The sequence below is a fragment of the Pteropus medius genome, unplaced genomic scaffold, assembly GCF_902729225.1.
Source record: "Pteropus medius unplaced genomic scaffold, Ma_sr-lr_union100, whole genome shotgun sequence".
In the NCBI taxonomy this organism is placed as follows: domain Eukaryota; kingdom Metazoa; phylum Chordata; class Mammalia; order Chiroptera; family Pteropodidae; genus Pteropus; species Pteropus medius.
The window spans coordinates 1,948,948-1,964,960 of NW_024353787.1; the positions used below are offsets into that span (position 1 = coordinate 1,948,948).

At 49.4% G+C, this 16,013-nt stretch overlaps 1 protein-coding gene across 3 annotated transcripts in view; it reads left to right on the top strand.

The window, feature by feature from the left end:
* GRIK3 (glutamate ionotropic receptor kainate type subunit 3) overlaps positions 1 to 16,013 on the top strand; it is a 209,373-nt gene that overhangs the window by 157,938 nt on the left and 35,422 nt on the right. For all 3 annotated transcript variants that reach the window (XM_039850974.1, XM_039850975.1, XM_039850976.1), the window contains exons 8-10: positions 2,119 to 2,226; positions 5,451 to 5,564; positions 12,810 to 13,013. In XM_039850974.1, the coding sequence (XP_039706908.1) occupies positions 2,119 to 2,226; positions 5,451 to 5,564; positions 12,810 to 13,013 (426 nt within the window). The remainder of the gene's footprint in view (positions 1 to 2,118; positions 2,227 to 5,450; positions 5,565 to 12,809; positions 13,014 to 16,013) is intronic.

A 16,013-nucleotide genomic window follows, 5' to 3' on the forward strand; every position in this document is an offset into this window, starting at 1 on the left:
GACTTGAACACAAGCACTGAGATACCACGACAGTGGATGTGATAACCTAGATGGCTTGTAAGTGACTAGTGGGCAGGGAGTGTGTACAGCGTGGACACGCTGGACAGAGGGAGGATTCACGTCCTGGGCGGCATGGAGCAGGATGCCGTGAAATTACATCACCTTACTCAGAACGGCATGCAGTTGAAAACTTATGAATTGTTTATTCCTAGAATTTTCCATTTAATATTTTTCAGACCACGGGTAACTGAAACCGTGGAAAGCAAAACCACAGATGAGGTGGAACTTCTGTGCTAAGCACTTTATACACCTTTTTTTAACACCTGTGAAGCAGGTAATTTTCCCCTTCCTGAAGCTCAGAGAGGTTCCATCCTGTACAAAGCCTACATTCTATCTACTTTCGATTTACAGCCTCCAGGAGCCCTCCAAGACACTGGGCCTTTTATTTATGTATTTATTTATTTGCCCATCTACACGCTTACCCAGAAGACTTTCCTGTGTCTTAGAGCTGTCCAAGTGCTTATAGATTCCCAAGAGTTTTAGTTTGGGATCTACGGATAGACCTTCAGGGATCTGTGAGCCTATGAACTTGTGCCAAAGTGTGAGTGTAAGCAAGGGTGCCAGGGACTTTCAGCCAGAGAGAGGCTGGGAGCCTTTCTTAGAACCTGTAAGAGATCATGATCCCAGGTGCCAAGGGGCTCAATGTGTCCAAGCAAGGATTTCGATATTCAGACCTCCCCTGGGCCCCCAAGCGCGAGGCCCTTGGGCCAGTCGGGCTGTATGAGCTCGCAGCCCACCTTTGTTCCCAGAGCTCCAGGATGTATTGGTTTGTTCTTTCCCCAGACACAGATAGCTGTACATTCGGGCATTTCCCTGTGTGCCGGCTGCATCCTAACCCCATGGAAGGAGAGGAGGGGCCCTGGGACTCTCGCTTCTGTTTGACTCACCTTCTTATCCACTCTTTGAGCATGGGGGCCCCTCCAGGCTCGCTTCCTCTTCTATAAAATGGGAATCATCACCTGCCAGGACCGCTGTCGAGGTTGCATGACATGCGCAGTGCCAAGTACCTTGTAGAGCGAATGCTCTGGGCCCACGGGAGAGACATTATCTAGAAGGGGAGCCTGCAAACTTTTTCTGCAAAGGGCCAGACAGTAAATATTTTAGGCTTTACAGGCCAGATGGTCTTTTATTGCAGCTATTCAGCTCCAAAGTTGCAGCGCAAAAGCAGCCAAAAACAATAGATAAACACATGGGCCATGACTGTGGGCTAAGAAACTGTTTACAGAAACAGTCAGCAGGCAGGTAGTTTGCCAACCTCTGATCTAGAAGATGGAGGTTTTCTCACTTCGGGTTCTGAAACTTCTCTGAACCTCTGCCCGCCTCTGTGTTAATGATGCTCATGAAAAGCTACCATTTATTCAGGGCTCAGGTTGTACCAGGCACTGTTCTAAGTATTTTACAGCATTTATTTCACCCTTACCACATGTGAGGAAGATGGGTACTATTATTAGTTTTATTTTATAGATGAGGAAACCGAGGCAGAGCAGTGCAATGAAATTCACACAGCTAATTGCAGCTGAGCCCAGCATTCTGACACCATGGTTCTTAATCATAGCATGCACGGGGCTGGGGCTGGGGCTGGGGCTGGGGCTGGGGCTGGGAGTGGCTGGGGTGACCTCTGTTTCCCCTGGCTCTCTGGGGCCACTCCAAGTGTCTGGTCTTCCAGCCAGGGCCAACCTGGCCCCTTGGCTTTTCTGCTTCTCGGCAGGTCTCGCCTGCCCCGCCCCACCTGCCTGCCTCCCTGTCCCTCTCGGGGGATCTGACATGGGCTTCCCCTTCCCGTGGCTTCGAGGCGGGGACTTATTTGAGCGCGTCTGAGATCGATGTTGTACACGAGAAGGTGCAAATGTAAAGCTGGCTAAAGAGCATAATAGAATTTATGGAAATCGCTGGCTCGCACCACAGCCCGAGCAATGATGGAGGTGATTATTAATTAATCATGGTCTTGGGGGAACAGTATCAGTACGAAGAGTAATTAAAATGAAGCATTGTACAGTTGTACCGAATGATGATTTATGAGCCCGAGGAATTGCGGTTCTGCCCTCTCCCCTCCTGCAGGCTCAATGGGAAGGATTAACTGGACGGATTGTTTTCAACAAAACCAGTGGCTTACGGACTGATTTCGATCTGGACATCATCAGTCTAAAGGAGGATGGCCTGGAGAAGGTGAGTGGCTTCAAGAGAGGGAGGGGGCAAGACCCAGGGTGGCCTGTGCCCAGTGTGGCAGCCGCCCCTTGGGGGCTCGACATGACCCGGTATGGCCTGTGCCTTGGCCCTTCGGAGAACGTGAAGCCCTGGTCAGATGAGGGGTGCAGAACCCAGTGGGCCGGCCACAGCAGACACCCAAGTCACTGGAGCAAGGGCCATCGGGAATACCTAACCTGGGAAAAATACTGCTCACAGGGCAGACAGACAGATTATCTCTAAATTTCTGCAGGGCTGTCATGGGGCAGAGGGAGAGATATGTCCTTGAATAAGAGAAACTTTTTAAAGACCAAGGGGGTGCCTGCCTGATAAGTAGTGAGCTCACTGTCACAGGAGGCATTTAAGCAAAGATTAAATGAAATAATTCCTTGTCTGGGAGACTGGTAATGACCCTTAATCTTGGGAAGAGGTTGAAACACATGGCTTTGGAACTTCCCTAGGCTTCTAAGGCCTCTGTGATTCCAGGGAGTTTAGACAAAGAAAGCAGGCCTGCCACGGCCCGGAGACTCCCGCCTGGCTACTGTAGAAATGTCTATAATGTGGCCAATTCCGATCCCTGGGAACCTTCAGCATATTCTGTCAGTCAGGCTTGAGAAGGGAAATTTAAGGCTGACCCTTGATTCTCGGCATCCCCTGGGACCTCGAGGCCAAGAGCTCAGCCACACTGTCTTCCGTAGCAGGCTGGTCCCTGGGAGCCACCAGGGTACCCTCCAACCCTGGGAGTGGGGTGTATTAAATGTAGGGAACAGAGACCAAGAAGTAGAGGAGCCAGCTCTGATGCCCGTGGGCCTGCGGGATTCCTCGACTCCTCTCCTCCCTGGCCGCTCTGGTTCAGGCCACTTCTTTGATTATTTTGACACTCCAGCCCGGCTTCCCACCTCCACTTCTGAGCCGTCCAGCCATTCGAGTATACACACAAGCGAAGCTCCCCAAAGCACAGCTCTACCCTGCTCTGAAACTAACCATGGCTCCCCAGCACCAAGTCAGTAAGCTTTAGCGCCTCTCCCAGCCCTTGAGGTTCTCCAAAATATGGCCTAACTTGCTCTACCAGGCTTGTCTCCACTCCCTCCTTCCTGCAGTTCTGGAGCCTTCACCCATGCAATCTATCTCCATTGCCCCGGGTACAGAAGTGGCCTCTGTCTTCTTGGTTCATTTCCTATGGCACGGAGCTGCCTCTGCCTGGGTTGCACCTTGTTGCCAAGGTTACTCCACGGATTCATTGGGCAACTGTGGTAGGGAGCTACGGCCAGGGACACCTCACCATAATTCTGTAAGTCTTTCATGTGGAATATAGCTTCAGCGGAATATAGGAGCATGGGCTATGGCCTCTGCTCCTAAAATCTTCAAGGCCAGCTGCTCCAAGCCTACACAAACTCTCTGAGTTCTCATTAAGCAACCTTCCCGCTTCTGTTTAAACTCCCCCAGTGCTAGGGACCTCTTTCCTCAGACAGTACTACTGCAATACAGTATTCACTCAAGTAGCTGTCTCATGTTCACTCTGTCAGCTATCCATCTCTGGAGATAGCCTGAAATTCTAAGGGTGGCAATTAGATGGCACATGCGCCACTACCTCCCAATCCCACGCCTGTGGCTGGGATCAGTAATTGGTCATCAGAGCACTCTTTTCCTCTGAGCCCATCCATACCCTCCTTCTCCAAGAAACGGGTACAAACTGACCGCAGCTAATACTCAAGAAAAACTCTCTCTACTACACCCAAACTGAGGCTGATCTGCAGAGGCACCCGCCAGAGGCTCCTGGTCTCAGCCACCCAGATTCTGAGCAGGCTGGGTCCTCCTCAGTCCTAACTATTCTCATATCCCCATGGTACCGGGTGTATAGCAGGGCATACGGTCAGAACTCAATAGATGCTTGCTGGAGCAAGGGTTCCTGCTGTTCATTTGACCTCTAAGACAGATGTTTGTTGAGCGCCTCTGCACCCAGGCATGCTACTAGGGGCCCTCGTGCCGAGCTCGGCCCACTTAAGAGAAGAGCGTCTTTCACATTGTCTCCTTGTCTCCTCCCCTCTTGCCCTGGGAGGTCTGCAAAGACAAGAGATCCTGCCTGGAGAGGGTGCTGAGCCCCCAAACACAGCCGCTTTGCCTCTCATATCATCACTTCTGTTTGCTAAGCTGGGTCATAGCTGATCCAGCCAGCTCTAGCCAGTGGCTTTGGGAGGATTAAGGCAGAATTACCCGAGCATAATTACATATCTCTCTGCTATCTGCCTTGCACAGCTCTCTTAATGGGATGTTTGCACTCAGCCTCTCTGTTTAATTGATTAAGGTTCCTGAGGACCCCCCTGCCCCCAACTGGGCCAAGGACAGAGTGGGCATGCTGAAACCGTCCTTGAAAGAGAGGAGCTGAGATTGGGGCAGGGCTGGGGAAAGCTGTGTCCAAAAGGACCTTTAAGAGGCCTACGGCTTTAGAATAAACTGTAAACTTGATCTTCCCTTACTTCCCTCCAGCCTCAGGCCTGATAGCAACAAGGGTACTGTAGGAGCAGATTATGCTGCCTTGGCCAGTGTGTCTGTCACCTTTAGAAGTAAAACCATGAAGCAAACTTGCCTGCAAACCCAGCAGCATCCAAGGCCTCCAGCGAAGGTCGCCCACTCTGTTCTACCACTCCCAAAACAGCTACAGAGGCCAGCCTCCTGCCCAGCCTGCCTTCCTGCACGTGACACATCTCGTCCCTTTACTCATTCTACATATACCCTGTCCTGGGCTTTGGAGGGCATCTGGCCCCAGAGCTGGCAATGAGGCTGAGACTCATTGAATGAGAGCTAGGTGCCCAAGGTCTTCCCATGAATTGGGAAGCCCACTAGGCACAGAGTCACTCTGTCCCAGGGGAGGACCTGACCCTGACCCAGGACCTCTAATTTCCTCATGGCATCTGCTCCACCCCAGGACAGTTTCCACTAGGCTCCCTGGGCTCTCTTTATGTTCACCTCTCCCTTCAGCTGTGAAGGGTTTGCCACCAAGGAAGAGATGGCAGAATTTGGGAGATTCAACGCCTTGGGGGCCTCCTCCTGGAGGCTATCAGAAATAAAAGGTTAGCTCAGAATGTGTTAGCCATGACTGCGATGGTCATGAAGAATCGCATCGAGATGATGGGCTTTTCGGTGTGGAGATAGGATGGAGAGACTGAGGACTCAGCACGCTGTTCTCTGTCTGTCTGTCCATCCAGGTTGGGGTGTGGAGTCCTGCCGAGGGGCTCAACATCACAGAGGTTGCCAAAGGCCGAGGCCCTAACGTCACTGACTCTCTGACAAATAGGTCACTCATCGTCACCACAGTGCTGGTAAGAGCCTGCAGCCCTGCAGGAGAGATTGTCTGATCTGGCAGCAAGCTGGCCATCAGGGCTGGGGAGACCCCTCCATTGCCCCACCTGGTATGGACTAAGCACCTCTTATGAGGCTGCTGGGAGGCTGGAAGGTGGGGGAGGTGGAGCTGCAGGAAGGTGTCAGCATCGCAGGCTGCTTAGACAGCCCTCAGAAAGTAGCTGGAACACAGCAATTCTGTTCATGCCACAGGCCAGAGACACCAGGAGGTGATTGTGAGTGGCCTCCTCGCAAAGGCAGAGCAGTCAGCCCTCATGCCTACCCGAGACCTACTTGGCCAGCTCTTTTGCCGAGGCCCACATGTTTGTATCTCATCCACTCCCTGACCCTGGAAGTCTGAGTAGGAACCATGACGGGGTGGATTTCCTCTAGCGTGATTCACTGGGGACGTGCTCAGTGGCCAGGTGATGGATACTGTGGAGCAGGAAAGGATGTCATAGTTAAACCCCATTCCCCCAGGAACCCGAGTGAGGAGCAGATGCCAGGGCCACCACTGGCTTCTAGGAAGCAATTATAGCCTATTGATCTCAGCCCCAGTCTCCAAGGTTATGACTTTTGAGAAGATCCATGTTAAAGATGATGGAGACCTAATGGGGATTCTGGACACACTTCTGACAGATCTAGAATGAGAGGGCAGGAGAGACACCCCACCACCACCACCAACTTGGGGTGAGACCCTCACTGGCATCTTCCTGACAATCATACATCCTGCCTGCCTTTATTGATCGACTTTTTGTCAACTAAAAAAATATAAAAATCAAACTGTTCAACTACTAAGTGAAAAGATCTCGTTAGGAACAAGGAAAAAAACCATAAAAATTTTTTTTAAATTAAAAAGAAACAAAAAGAGCAAAAGGATTAGAGTGAGGACTGATGCACAATGAAAGGAAGACTGATGTGGATAAAAATAGAAAAGATAAAAGGAGAGTTGAAAGAGAACAAAATAAAAAGGTTAAAAGGGAAATAATAAAGAGAAAAACGAAAATAAGGAATGAGATAAAAAGGAACGCTATCAAGAAAGACGAAAAATTAAAATAAATAATTAACAGCTCTGGCTAGACAAGGTAAAAAATGTAAAACCAGCATGTCAGAAAGCAAAAGGATAAAAGTGCAGGAAAGCAAAAATATAAAAGGGTAAAAATAAAATAATAAAAAGGTGGTAAAAGATTAAAAACAGAGCTGCATAAAATGTGAGCTATAAATAAATAAAGCACTTTTCACAAGACAAGATTTAAAAAGGTAAAACTAGTATGCTTTAAGAGATTAGGAAGAGAGATGATTAAACGAGCTAAGATAATTCTATCGCAAAACGATATTCTAACAGTAAGAGGTGAGCTAAAGATCGTATGCCGGAAGGATGCAAAATACACATACCTTGAAAGACCAGAGGGTTGAATTTTATGAAAATGGCAGCGGCCTGATTTCAAGGACATAAGACCCTTCTGCAAAGGCATGAGGGATTTTTTTCTACACCAGCAGAGGGAGAATCCAGCAGACATCCCCTGCTCTTCTCGCAGCTTCCTAGTCAATATTTGAAGCTTCTTGTAAAGCTTTGGACTTGCTGTACTCAGTCTCTCACCTGAGGGCCCACTGTAGCATCTGGCTGGCTCCCAGGCACCCGGGTGATGAAAAAGGAGAGAAGCCCCTCTTGGCCCACAGCCTGGACACAGGTGCTCAGTCTTTCCCCCTGCCCCTCATCCAGGCAAACATGAGCCCCACAGCTCTTTGGCGTATGAAGTGTGAGCAGGATGCAGGGGCAAGACTGTGACAGTTAAGAGCACAAACCTTTGGATTTGTCTTGGCTTTACTAGTTACTAGCTATATGACCTAGAAAATGGCTTGACCATTCTGGACCTCAGTTTCTTCATCTGAAAAAGAGAGGCGATAATAATTGTACCTATTGCACAGAGATGAGACAAATAATGATTAATAAACGTAAGTGGCACAGAGTGCATGCTGTCGAAATGATAGCTGCTATTGTTATTCATATTATTATCGTATTGTTTCATATTATTACTAATTCGTATTATTATTGATTACAAATTCAGTCCCAGAAAGCTTGGGTTTAATACAGTATGCAGTGTCAGCTCTAGCGAAAACCTTTGCTTCTGTCCACAAGCAGAGCCCTGAACTTCATTGAAGGTTGACACAGGACCATGGTCAAGGGGGTTATCACTAGCACAGGGCATTATAAACTTTGAACTTGCACTTGATGCCTTGCAGGCCCAGTGGGCATTCCCTGGCTCACCACAGAGCCCACCACTCCCTATTGTTTATATGCGGCTTTCTCTTGTAGAGTTGTTTCCTGCCTGGCCCCTGAGGCGTTAGGGTTTGTGACCTCATGAGCCTCTCATAGCTCTAGTCTCCTACTGGTACGTGAAACTCCATATCCCAAGCACCACTTTATTTCTTGCCTTGGCCAAGGTCTGAGCTCCTGGCCCCTGGCATCATGATTATTCCCTCCCCTGGCCCCTGTTGCCTTGATCTCTTACATGGCTGCTGACTCAGATGTCCTGAGGTAGATGTCCTTCCTCTGAGTCTTCTGAGAGATGCCCATTCCCACTCAAGGACTGGCCTAGGGACACCTGAAGACCTAGAACTGATCCAGACCCTCTGAAGAATGTGCCACAAAGTCTCAGCGTGGTTTGCAGGTCCCCGGTGTCCCCAGGCTTGGGCTTTTTGGGAACAGCTGCACCAGTCGTGGACAGTGGCCTAGCCCCTGGTGCTCTGGCTGAAAACCCAGTGATGTGCTTGACAGCTTGAAAGCAGGGGCAGCACCACCAGCTGAGCGCACTGGGGCTGGGGAAGGGGGGCGTGGGAAAAGGGCCTTCCTGGCTGGAAGTGTATTGTCAGGGCAACAGTACTTTGAGTAACAGGCAGTTACAAGGCAAAAGTAAAGAAAGACCCAACTTCTTTGCCCCTAGTGAACTAGCCCTGAGACCGCTGGAATCTGGAAGTGGCAGAGGACAGCATCTCTGTGTGGGCTACCCCAAAACCCACCTCTCTCCTGTCCTGAACCTATGACATGCTAGGGGCACCTTACCCTGGACACATAGACGAACAGAGCTTTGACCCCACCCTCTCTGGCCCCTCATTGCCGAAGGCAGCCTTCCCCATTCCTGAGGCAGAAAGGGCAGCAGCAGGAGCCTGGAAGCCTGCCCTCCCCCACCCTCTCCCTGCCTGGCCCCTGCCTGGCCGGCCCCTGCCTCTCTTCTGGTTCTGCTCTTCCATGAGCTCATGAAAAATTCATCTGCCCAAACCTCAGCTCACACACCAAGAAAACACACCCAACTCATTCCTGGGAGTCCTGCTTTTGAAGGTTCAGTGTTCTTTTGGCTGCCGAAGTGAGTGGCAGCGTCAGCATGTACATGGGCACGTGTGTAGGTGTGGGACTGCTACGCACAGCTGTCTAGATATGCACCAATGCATATATTTCTGCCGTTTGCATATCGTGACCCACATAGACTGAACTGCCAGGCAGGTGGACCTGTGGCACCCAGCAGCAGGAAAGGGGAAAAGTTAAGGAAGACCAGGATGTGGGCTGGGAGAACCATCCCAGGCCAGGAACATTCTAGGCTCCACCTGCTGGGAGGATAGGACACCTAATACTCTGTCCTGTTTCTAACTGGCTTCTGTATCTGAGCAGGGCTAGGCAGACAGAACATGTGAGAATGTATTGTATTTGTGCCAGTGGCATTGTATGCACATGTGTTCACATGTGTGGATGTGTGTGGATATTGCCTAAGTCGGAAGGGCGATTGGGAAGGCAGCCGTTAGGTAGCTAACCCCTGGACCCTTCCCCCAAAGACTCCCCTCTTCCAACTCCACAGGTCCTGTGGCTGGGAGAAGTTTAGCGCACGGCCCGCTTTCACTTTGGTGTAAGTGATCAGGGAGAAACTAGCCTGAGTCCTGACAACGAAAAGTCGGAAAAGGTTATTTTTCTGGACCCCTGTTTCCTGTGACTTGTTGAAAAGAAATATTACCCCTGCTCCTTCAACTGTTCTCCCAGAGCAATAGGAGAGCGTGAAGTTATGAAATTGAGGGCACCTTCACCGAGCAATCGATTAGCAGCCGAGAGAGCTTGTGAATTGGCTGTCTGGACATTTCCAGTAATAAATTGTGAAATAGTCCATGAATAAGTAGTTGGCGGAGTTCAGAATTACCCCCTAGGAAATGTTGCAGGTCTAGAGACACATTACCAAGGCGAGCACCATTTTAAAGCTCTGGGCTTTGGCTGTTAAATATGTATGCCATCCGCAAAGCACTTCCCGAAATTAATGGCATTTTACAGCGGCTCCGAAGGCAGCGTATTTATATGGAGATGTATAGATTGGGGGCTGTGGTGGCTTCACAAATGAAGTGCTAATTTTAGAGGCTAGGGCCGGGGAGGGGCACGGAGAGAGGGTCAGGGAGTGAGCTACCTCGGGGACTTTTCCCAAATGGTTTTCCCGCTGCCAGTTAAGATTTTTAAACTTTGGTGACATTGGGCATGGTCTCTGGCTGGAAAGGTCACTGCAGTAACAGGCCACCCAGCACACGGAAAGACAGTAATAACAATATTAATAAAAATAAAATTTAATAATAATAATAATAATAATAATAATAATATTGGCAGTTTACATTTGCTAGGTACTGATCTAAGTGCTTTTCATAGATTGACTAATTTAACCCTCACGTCAACCCTGTAACGTAGGTTCTAGTGTTATCCCCATGTTACAGAAAGAGGTAGATTTTGCCCAGGAATCTAGGTGTGGTTGTAATTCCCGTGGGAAAGCTGATACCTTCTCTACAATTTCTTGAGCCCAAATTAGGGCCACCAGGCATAGTGGTGCAATTCGGTCACTGCATGAGAGCATCCAACCAAAAGGATGAGTTCGGACTGAAACTCAGGCCCTGCTCACCAGGCCCAATGCCAGGGTTCAGGGCATCACTTTCCCAGAGAAGAATTTGCACAAAGGCAGTGTATGCACTAGCCAAAGTCCTTTTTTCTCCAGGAAGCCCCAACACCTTTCCTGGCCCCACCTGGATTCTGTTCTCCAGCTCACTGATAAGCCTGCTTGGTTGGAGGGTAAGAGATTGGAAACACTTGGTTGGAGGGTAAGGGATAGTGCTAAAGTTTAGCACGGAGTCTAGCCAAAGGATCCAGCTTTCCACCCAATTTGACTGAGAAGTGGTTTTCTCAAACTCCCTGGAGAGGCAGGAACCTCTCGAGGATTCAGACACTCCCCAGCTCTTTCTCTGAAGCATCCTAAAGGACTTGGAAAATATAGAGTAAATCAGTAGTGGGGTGGGATGGGATTTTGAAAGGTGGCGTTGTCGGGGACCCAGGGCCAGAGAATGAAGCTCACTTGCCACAGCAAGAGCTGGCAAGAGGCTGCTGGTGGGTTTCTGAGCCCAAGGACCTTCAATGAGGGTTGCTGCCAGGGCCTTTCATTGCTCATCCCACTCCAGAGGCCCACAATGTCAGAGGAATGGCCACGCCAGTTGAGAGAATGATGAGACATCTGCATAATTAGGTGTGCACCCACCTTGTGGGCCTGTGTTCGTGAGATTCCCAGTACATATGCATTCTGTCAGCTAATTCTGTCGCCCATCAGCTCAAGGTTTGAGGCATTCTGACACTTGGCTTTGGGGAAGGTTAAGCCTCAGAAAGAGGCAGAGGAGCTACACGCAGGAAGAATTGGAACTGAACTCCGTTAGACTGTAGTTCAACTCCTGTGCAGCCTTGGGTAACTTACTGGCCTTCTCTGAGCTTCGATGGGGATAATGTTGCCAATCTTGCAAGCTTGTGAGGCTTGAATCAAACGGCCTGTGAGAAAGTTTAAATCGGTGCCCGATATATAGCAGGAATTCAAGAAATCTTGAGTTTGCTAAGAGTTCAGCTCATCTAACACAGACTCAGGATGGGGATTTGTAAGTGAAGTTGGGTGGATAGAGCTAGCAAAATCATGGCCTTGGATGTTGACCTGAATTCTAGAAAAATGCAAGAGGCCTGGAATCTGCCACATTGGATCCCACAGTTTCTCACTCCATGTCTCTCAAACTGGACAAGGTCCATAGCTACTTCCCACTGTTTTTTTTTCTGCCTGTTCTTTGCAAGGTTGCCAGGAGTTTGTTTCTAAATGAGATCTCAGAGTCGTGCCCTCTTCAAAGCCCTTCATTGGCTCCCCATCACCTGGAAGGGAGGGAGCCCGACATGCGACAGCTATCGCCTATGCTCTGGACCCACAAGCTACCTTCCAAGTTCATCAGGTTGTTGGGCTACATCAACCTGAACTCAAATCCTCTCTCTAGGGAACAGGGGAACTTATACAAGTCACTTATCCTTGTGAATTCACTTCCTGCGCCTATAAAATGGAATTATTAGTACCTACCTCTAGAAGGTTGAAATTAAGGCAATATCAGCTATTGTCTCTTGAGCCCTCCTGCTCTGCTGGGCCCTGTGCTAGGCCCTCCACCGACACTATCTCATTTGCTGATTTACAAGTGCCCTGCACATCCACATACAAATGCAAGCTATCGTGGTTATCAGGAATCACCCACCTGACAGATCCTAATGCTGGGGACTGAGATCCTTGGAAAGAGAGCGATATCAGAGCGTGTAGATCTAATCTTTTAAATAGAAGTTGGGAGAGACGTCAGGGAAGATACTTGATGATGGGCCTTTTGCAGCAATGTGCTCAAACTTTAGCCGACATCAGAATCCCCTGGAGAGCTTTTTCCAACACATATTGCTGGGCCTCACCTCAGAATTTCTGGTTCAGTGTTCTGGGTGGGGCCCAAGATTGTATAATTCCCAGGTGATGCTGATGCTGCTGGTCCGGAGACCACATCATGAGAACCACTGGCCTGTATTGATGGTGCAGCAGACAGAGCATGGGATTCAGAATCAGATCGTCTTGAGTTCAAATCTCTGTTCCACCACTTACTAGCTCTGTGACCATTGGACAATTAATCAATAAATACCTCCTGATCCTCCACCTCGTGCCAAGGACACCAGTACGTGGCCATCTAGAAAGCAAAAAGTTGACTCTCAGGAAATGTACTTTTCCTCCCTGATTTATGAGGCCATCCATCTAAGCCATCCAAAGGTTTAAAAAAAAAAAAAGAAAAAGTAGCAGAGGTTCCAGCCCAAGCTCTCTAGCCCCAATCAGCCTCCCCGACCCACTCAGCCTTGTCACCTCCTCACCTGTCTGTCCCTGCAGGAGGAGCCCTTTGTCATGTTCCGGAAGTCCGACAAGACCCTGTTTGGGAATGACCGGTTCGAGGGCTACTGCATTGACCTTCTTAAGGAACTGGCCCACATCCTAGGCTTCTCCTATGAGATCCGGCTGGTGGAGGATGGCAAGTACGGAGCACAGGATGACAAAGGCCAGTGGAACGGCATGATCAAGGAACTCATTGACCATGTAAGTGGGGCCAAGGACCCCCCCTGGGAGGCTTGGCTAAATCCTGTGTGCACATCAGGGTGGGGCATTCTGGCAGATGAGGGCTCTAGGGGCAGGTGAGATGGAGACAAAGGCCACAATCTGGGTGAGGAGGACCCAGCTCTCAGGCCTGCCTTGTTCATGCTTCCAACTCCCAGACATTCCCCTCTACATAAGCACACACGCACTGGCCCCCATCTGATCCAGAGCCGTTCCCACTGACGTCTTTGATGAACTCTCTCTAGAAGATCGCTGCCTTCTGCTCTTTTAAAAGTTACCAAAGGGTGTTCCAGCCATGTGGGCAAAGTGCAATTGCAAAATATTTCACCGAACTCTGAGACAGAGTTTGATCTGTCACTGTCTTGAGCAACTTTGGGTCCAATCAGGAGACAGGAGGCCAAGGGCTGGCATGAAGGGATGAGCGAGGCTCAGCTCGGAGGTACCAATGAGGCAGATTCATACTCTGCCTGAAATGGGATAGGACTCAGAGGAGCAAGAAGCTGAAGCAGTGGGTGGAGCTTTTGGGAGCAGGTGGTAGAAGGGGCTGAGTTTTGCGGGACGCTGGGAAAAAGACAGAGAGAAGCCAGAGAATAAGGACACCACAGCAAGAGGAATCAGAAGGACCTGGGTTCAAGTCCTGTTTCCTCATTCATTGGCTATGCAAACAGAGGCATGTCGTTGGACCTCCCTCAGTGACTCCCTCGTCTGTCAGTGGATATAATTCCTCCTTCCTCATTGGAAGGACATGAAACACTAGGTACAGGGCCCGGCCCACAGCCAGCCCTCAGTAAGAGGGAGACTTATAAGATTTGGTAAGGGCACATATCACCTTAGTTAGAAGCCCAGGCTGCGGACCGCTGGATGGGGATTCAAGCTCCAGCTTTACGAGCTAGTAGATGTACAACCAAGTAAGTTCATCAATGTCACTGATCCTCAATCTCTTCACTTCTAAAATAGGAGTAATTAGCAACCTCCATAGCTCCTGTGATTGTTGCAGGAATTAAATGAGGCACCATTTGTACAGGCTCACCTGGCACTTGATAAACATTACCTGCTTTCGAGCACAGGGCCCTCAACTCTCCAGAAACATTTCCTATCAAAGATCCGCTAATGCAGGCAAGGAACTGATCTGTACTGGAGCCCTTATATTCCTTCTCTCATTTATCCTGACAACAAACAACCCAGCGAGGTAGATACTGTTACTACCACCCATTGTACAGACCAGGAAACTGGGACAGAGAGAGGTGAGTGGTCTTCGGAGGCTCTCTGCTTCTGAAGCCCTGTGTTCCAACCTCTGCAAAGAGCCAGGGCAGAGGAAGGTTCGTGCTATAGGTCTTTGCAACCTGAAAAGTACCAGCCAAAGGGACTATTCTCACTTTGCCTCTAGGGGTGGGGGCAGGCAGCATCAGGCTGGCGGGAGAAGCTAATAGTAATGAGCTAATAGTAAATAGTAAATAATAAAACTAATCAGGCTGGACTTGATTCCCACCGTGCCACTTACTAGCTGTGTGCTTCTGGACAAGTTTCTTAACCTCTCTGTGCCTCAGTTTCCCCCTCTGTAAAATGGGAACGAAAATAACAGAACCTCCCCCTTAAGGCTGTTGTGAGGACTAAGTAAGTTCACATGTGCGCATTACATAGTTGGCACCGTGTCAGTACTTGCTCTTACTATTTTTATTTTTATCATTACAATTATTCCTTTGAAGCCAGGAAGGGGGCTTCAGGAAGTCCCTTTATTACCCTGAGTTTGTTTCCTATCTCTACAGTGAGAGTAATAATACCTGCCCTGCATTCTTCCCAACTAATTGTGAGGCTCCAGCAGAGACAACTGGTGGGGAAGCAGCTCCCAGGTTGTGGAATTCAGTATAAATGGAAAGGAGTGGTGTTGTCACCGTTATTAGTAATAACTGTAATTATTATGGAAATTAGTCAGCAGGCCCCAGAGGCATCTCTATTTATTGGCTCCCTATGAGCCTGTGAGTGGGGCTCTGGAGAGTGGGGCTGCAGGTGGGTTCTGAGCCTGTCATTGGCAGAGGCAAGCTCTACTGGGGAGGAAGAGGGAGGGATCACATGGAGAAGGGAGGCCACATGCAGAAGTGAGCAGGGCCGATGCCAGCCTTGTCTTGCATCTCCAGCAGTCCTGAGAGCTTTGAAGAGCCATTTGCAAGGGGCGGGGAAGGTGGGGGGTCAGAAAAACCCAGCAGCAGCCAGACCTTCCTGAGCTGACCCTTAGCTGGGAAAAGGAGGAGGCCTCATTTGTGGCCTCCGTGCTGCCCGGTCTCCACTGAAGCCACAGGCCCTGACAGGACATGCAGGGGACCTTGTTAAACCCGATTCCCTACAATTGATGAGCCTATTCATCCTAGCTTGGTGCCAATTTTAATAACATCATAACCATTTATTAGTGTCTTCAGATAATTAGTCTTCTCACTAGCTCATAGAAAGCATGGTAAAGGCTTGGCAATATTATTACTTTCTTATTAGGGATCTGAACGTAGATGTAAAAATGATGAATGCTAACTTCGCAAGGATCTTCCCCCGGAGGCCCATGTAGTGGCCTTGGGTGCAGTGCAGCCTCTGACCAGCAGGACATAAGAAGTCCTTCCCTGACCCTCTCTGCTCGCTTCTGTTCCATGACACTTGACCTTCCAAGGAGCCAGGCTACGGAGGAAGATGGAGTACCTAATAGGGTGCTTCGCCCTCCTGCTGACACACAATGGGAAGGACAAATGTGATTGGACAGAGCAGTGATTTCTCCATCCTTCACCCCATCCCTCTCCCAAACTGTCACTCTCTCCATTTTCGCTGCTTGCTCTCTCTCTCATTTGCCCCTTTCTCACAAGTCTTCTACTCACATCTGTGCCTTTAAATTATTCCCATGTGTTTTAATGACTTTGGAATCCAACAGCAATGGGTTCAAATTCTGGGTCTAGCACATTTTAGCTAATAGTGGGAAAGTGCTTCCTCCTCTCCAGCCTCCAT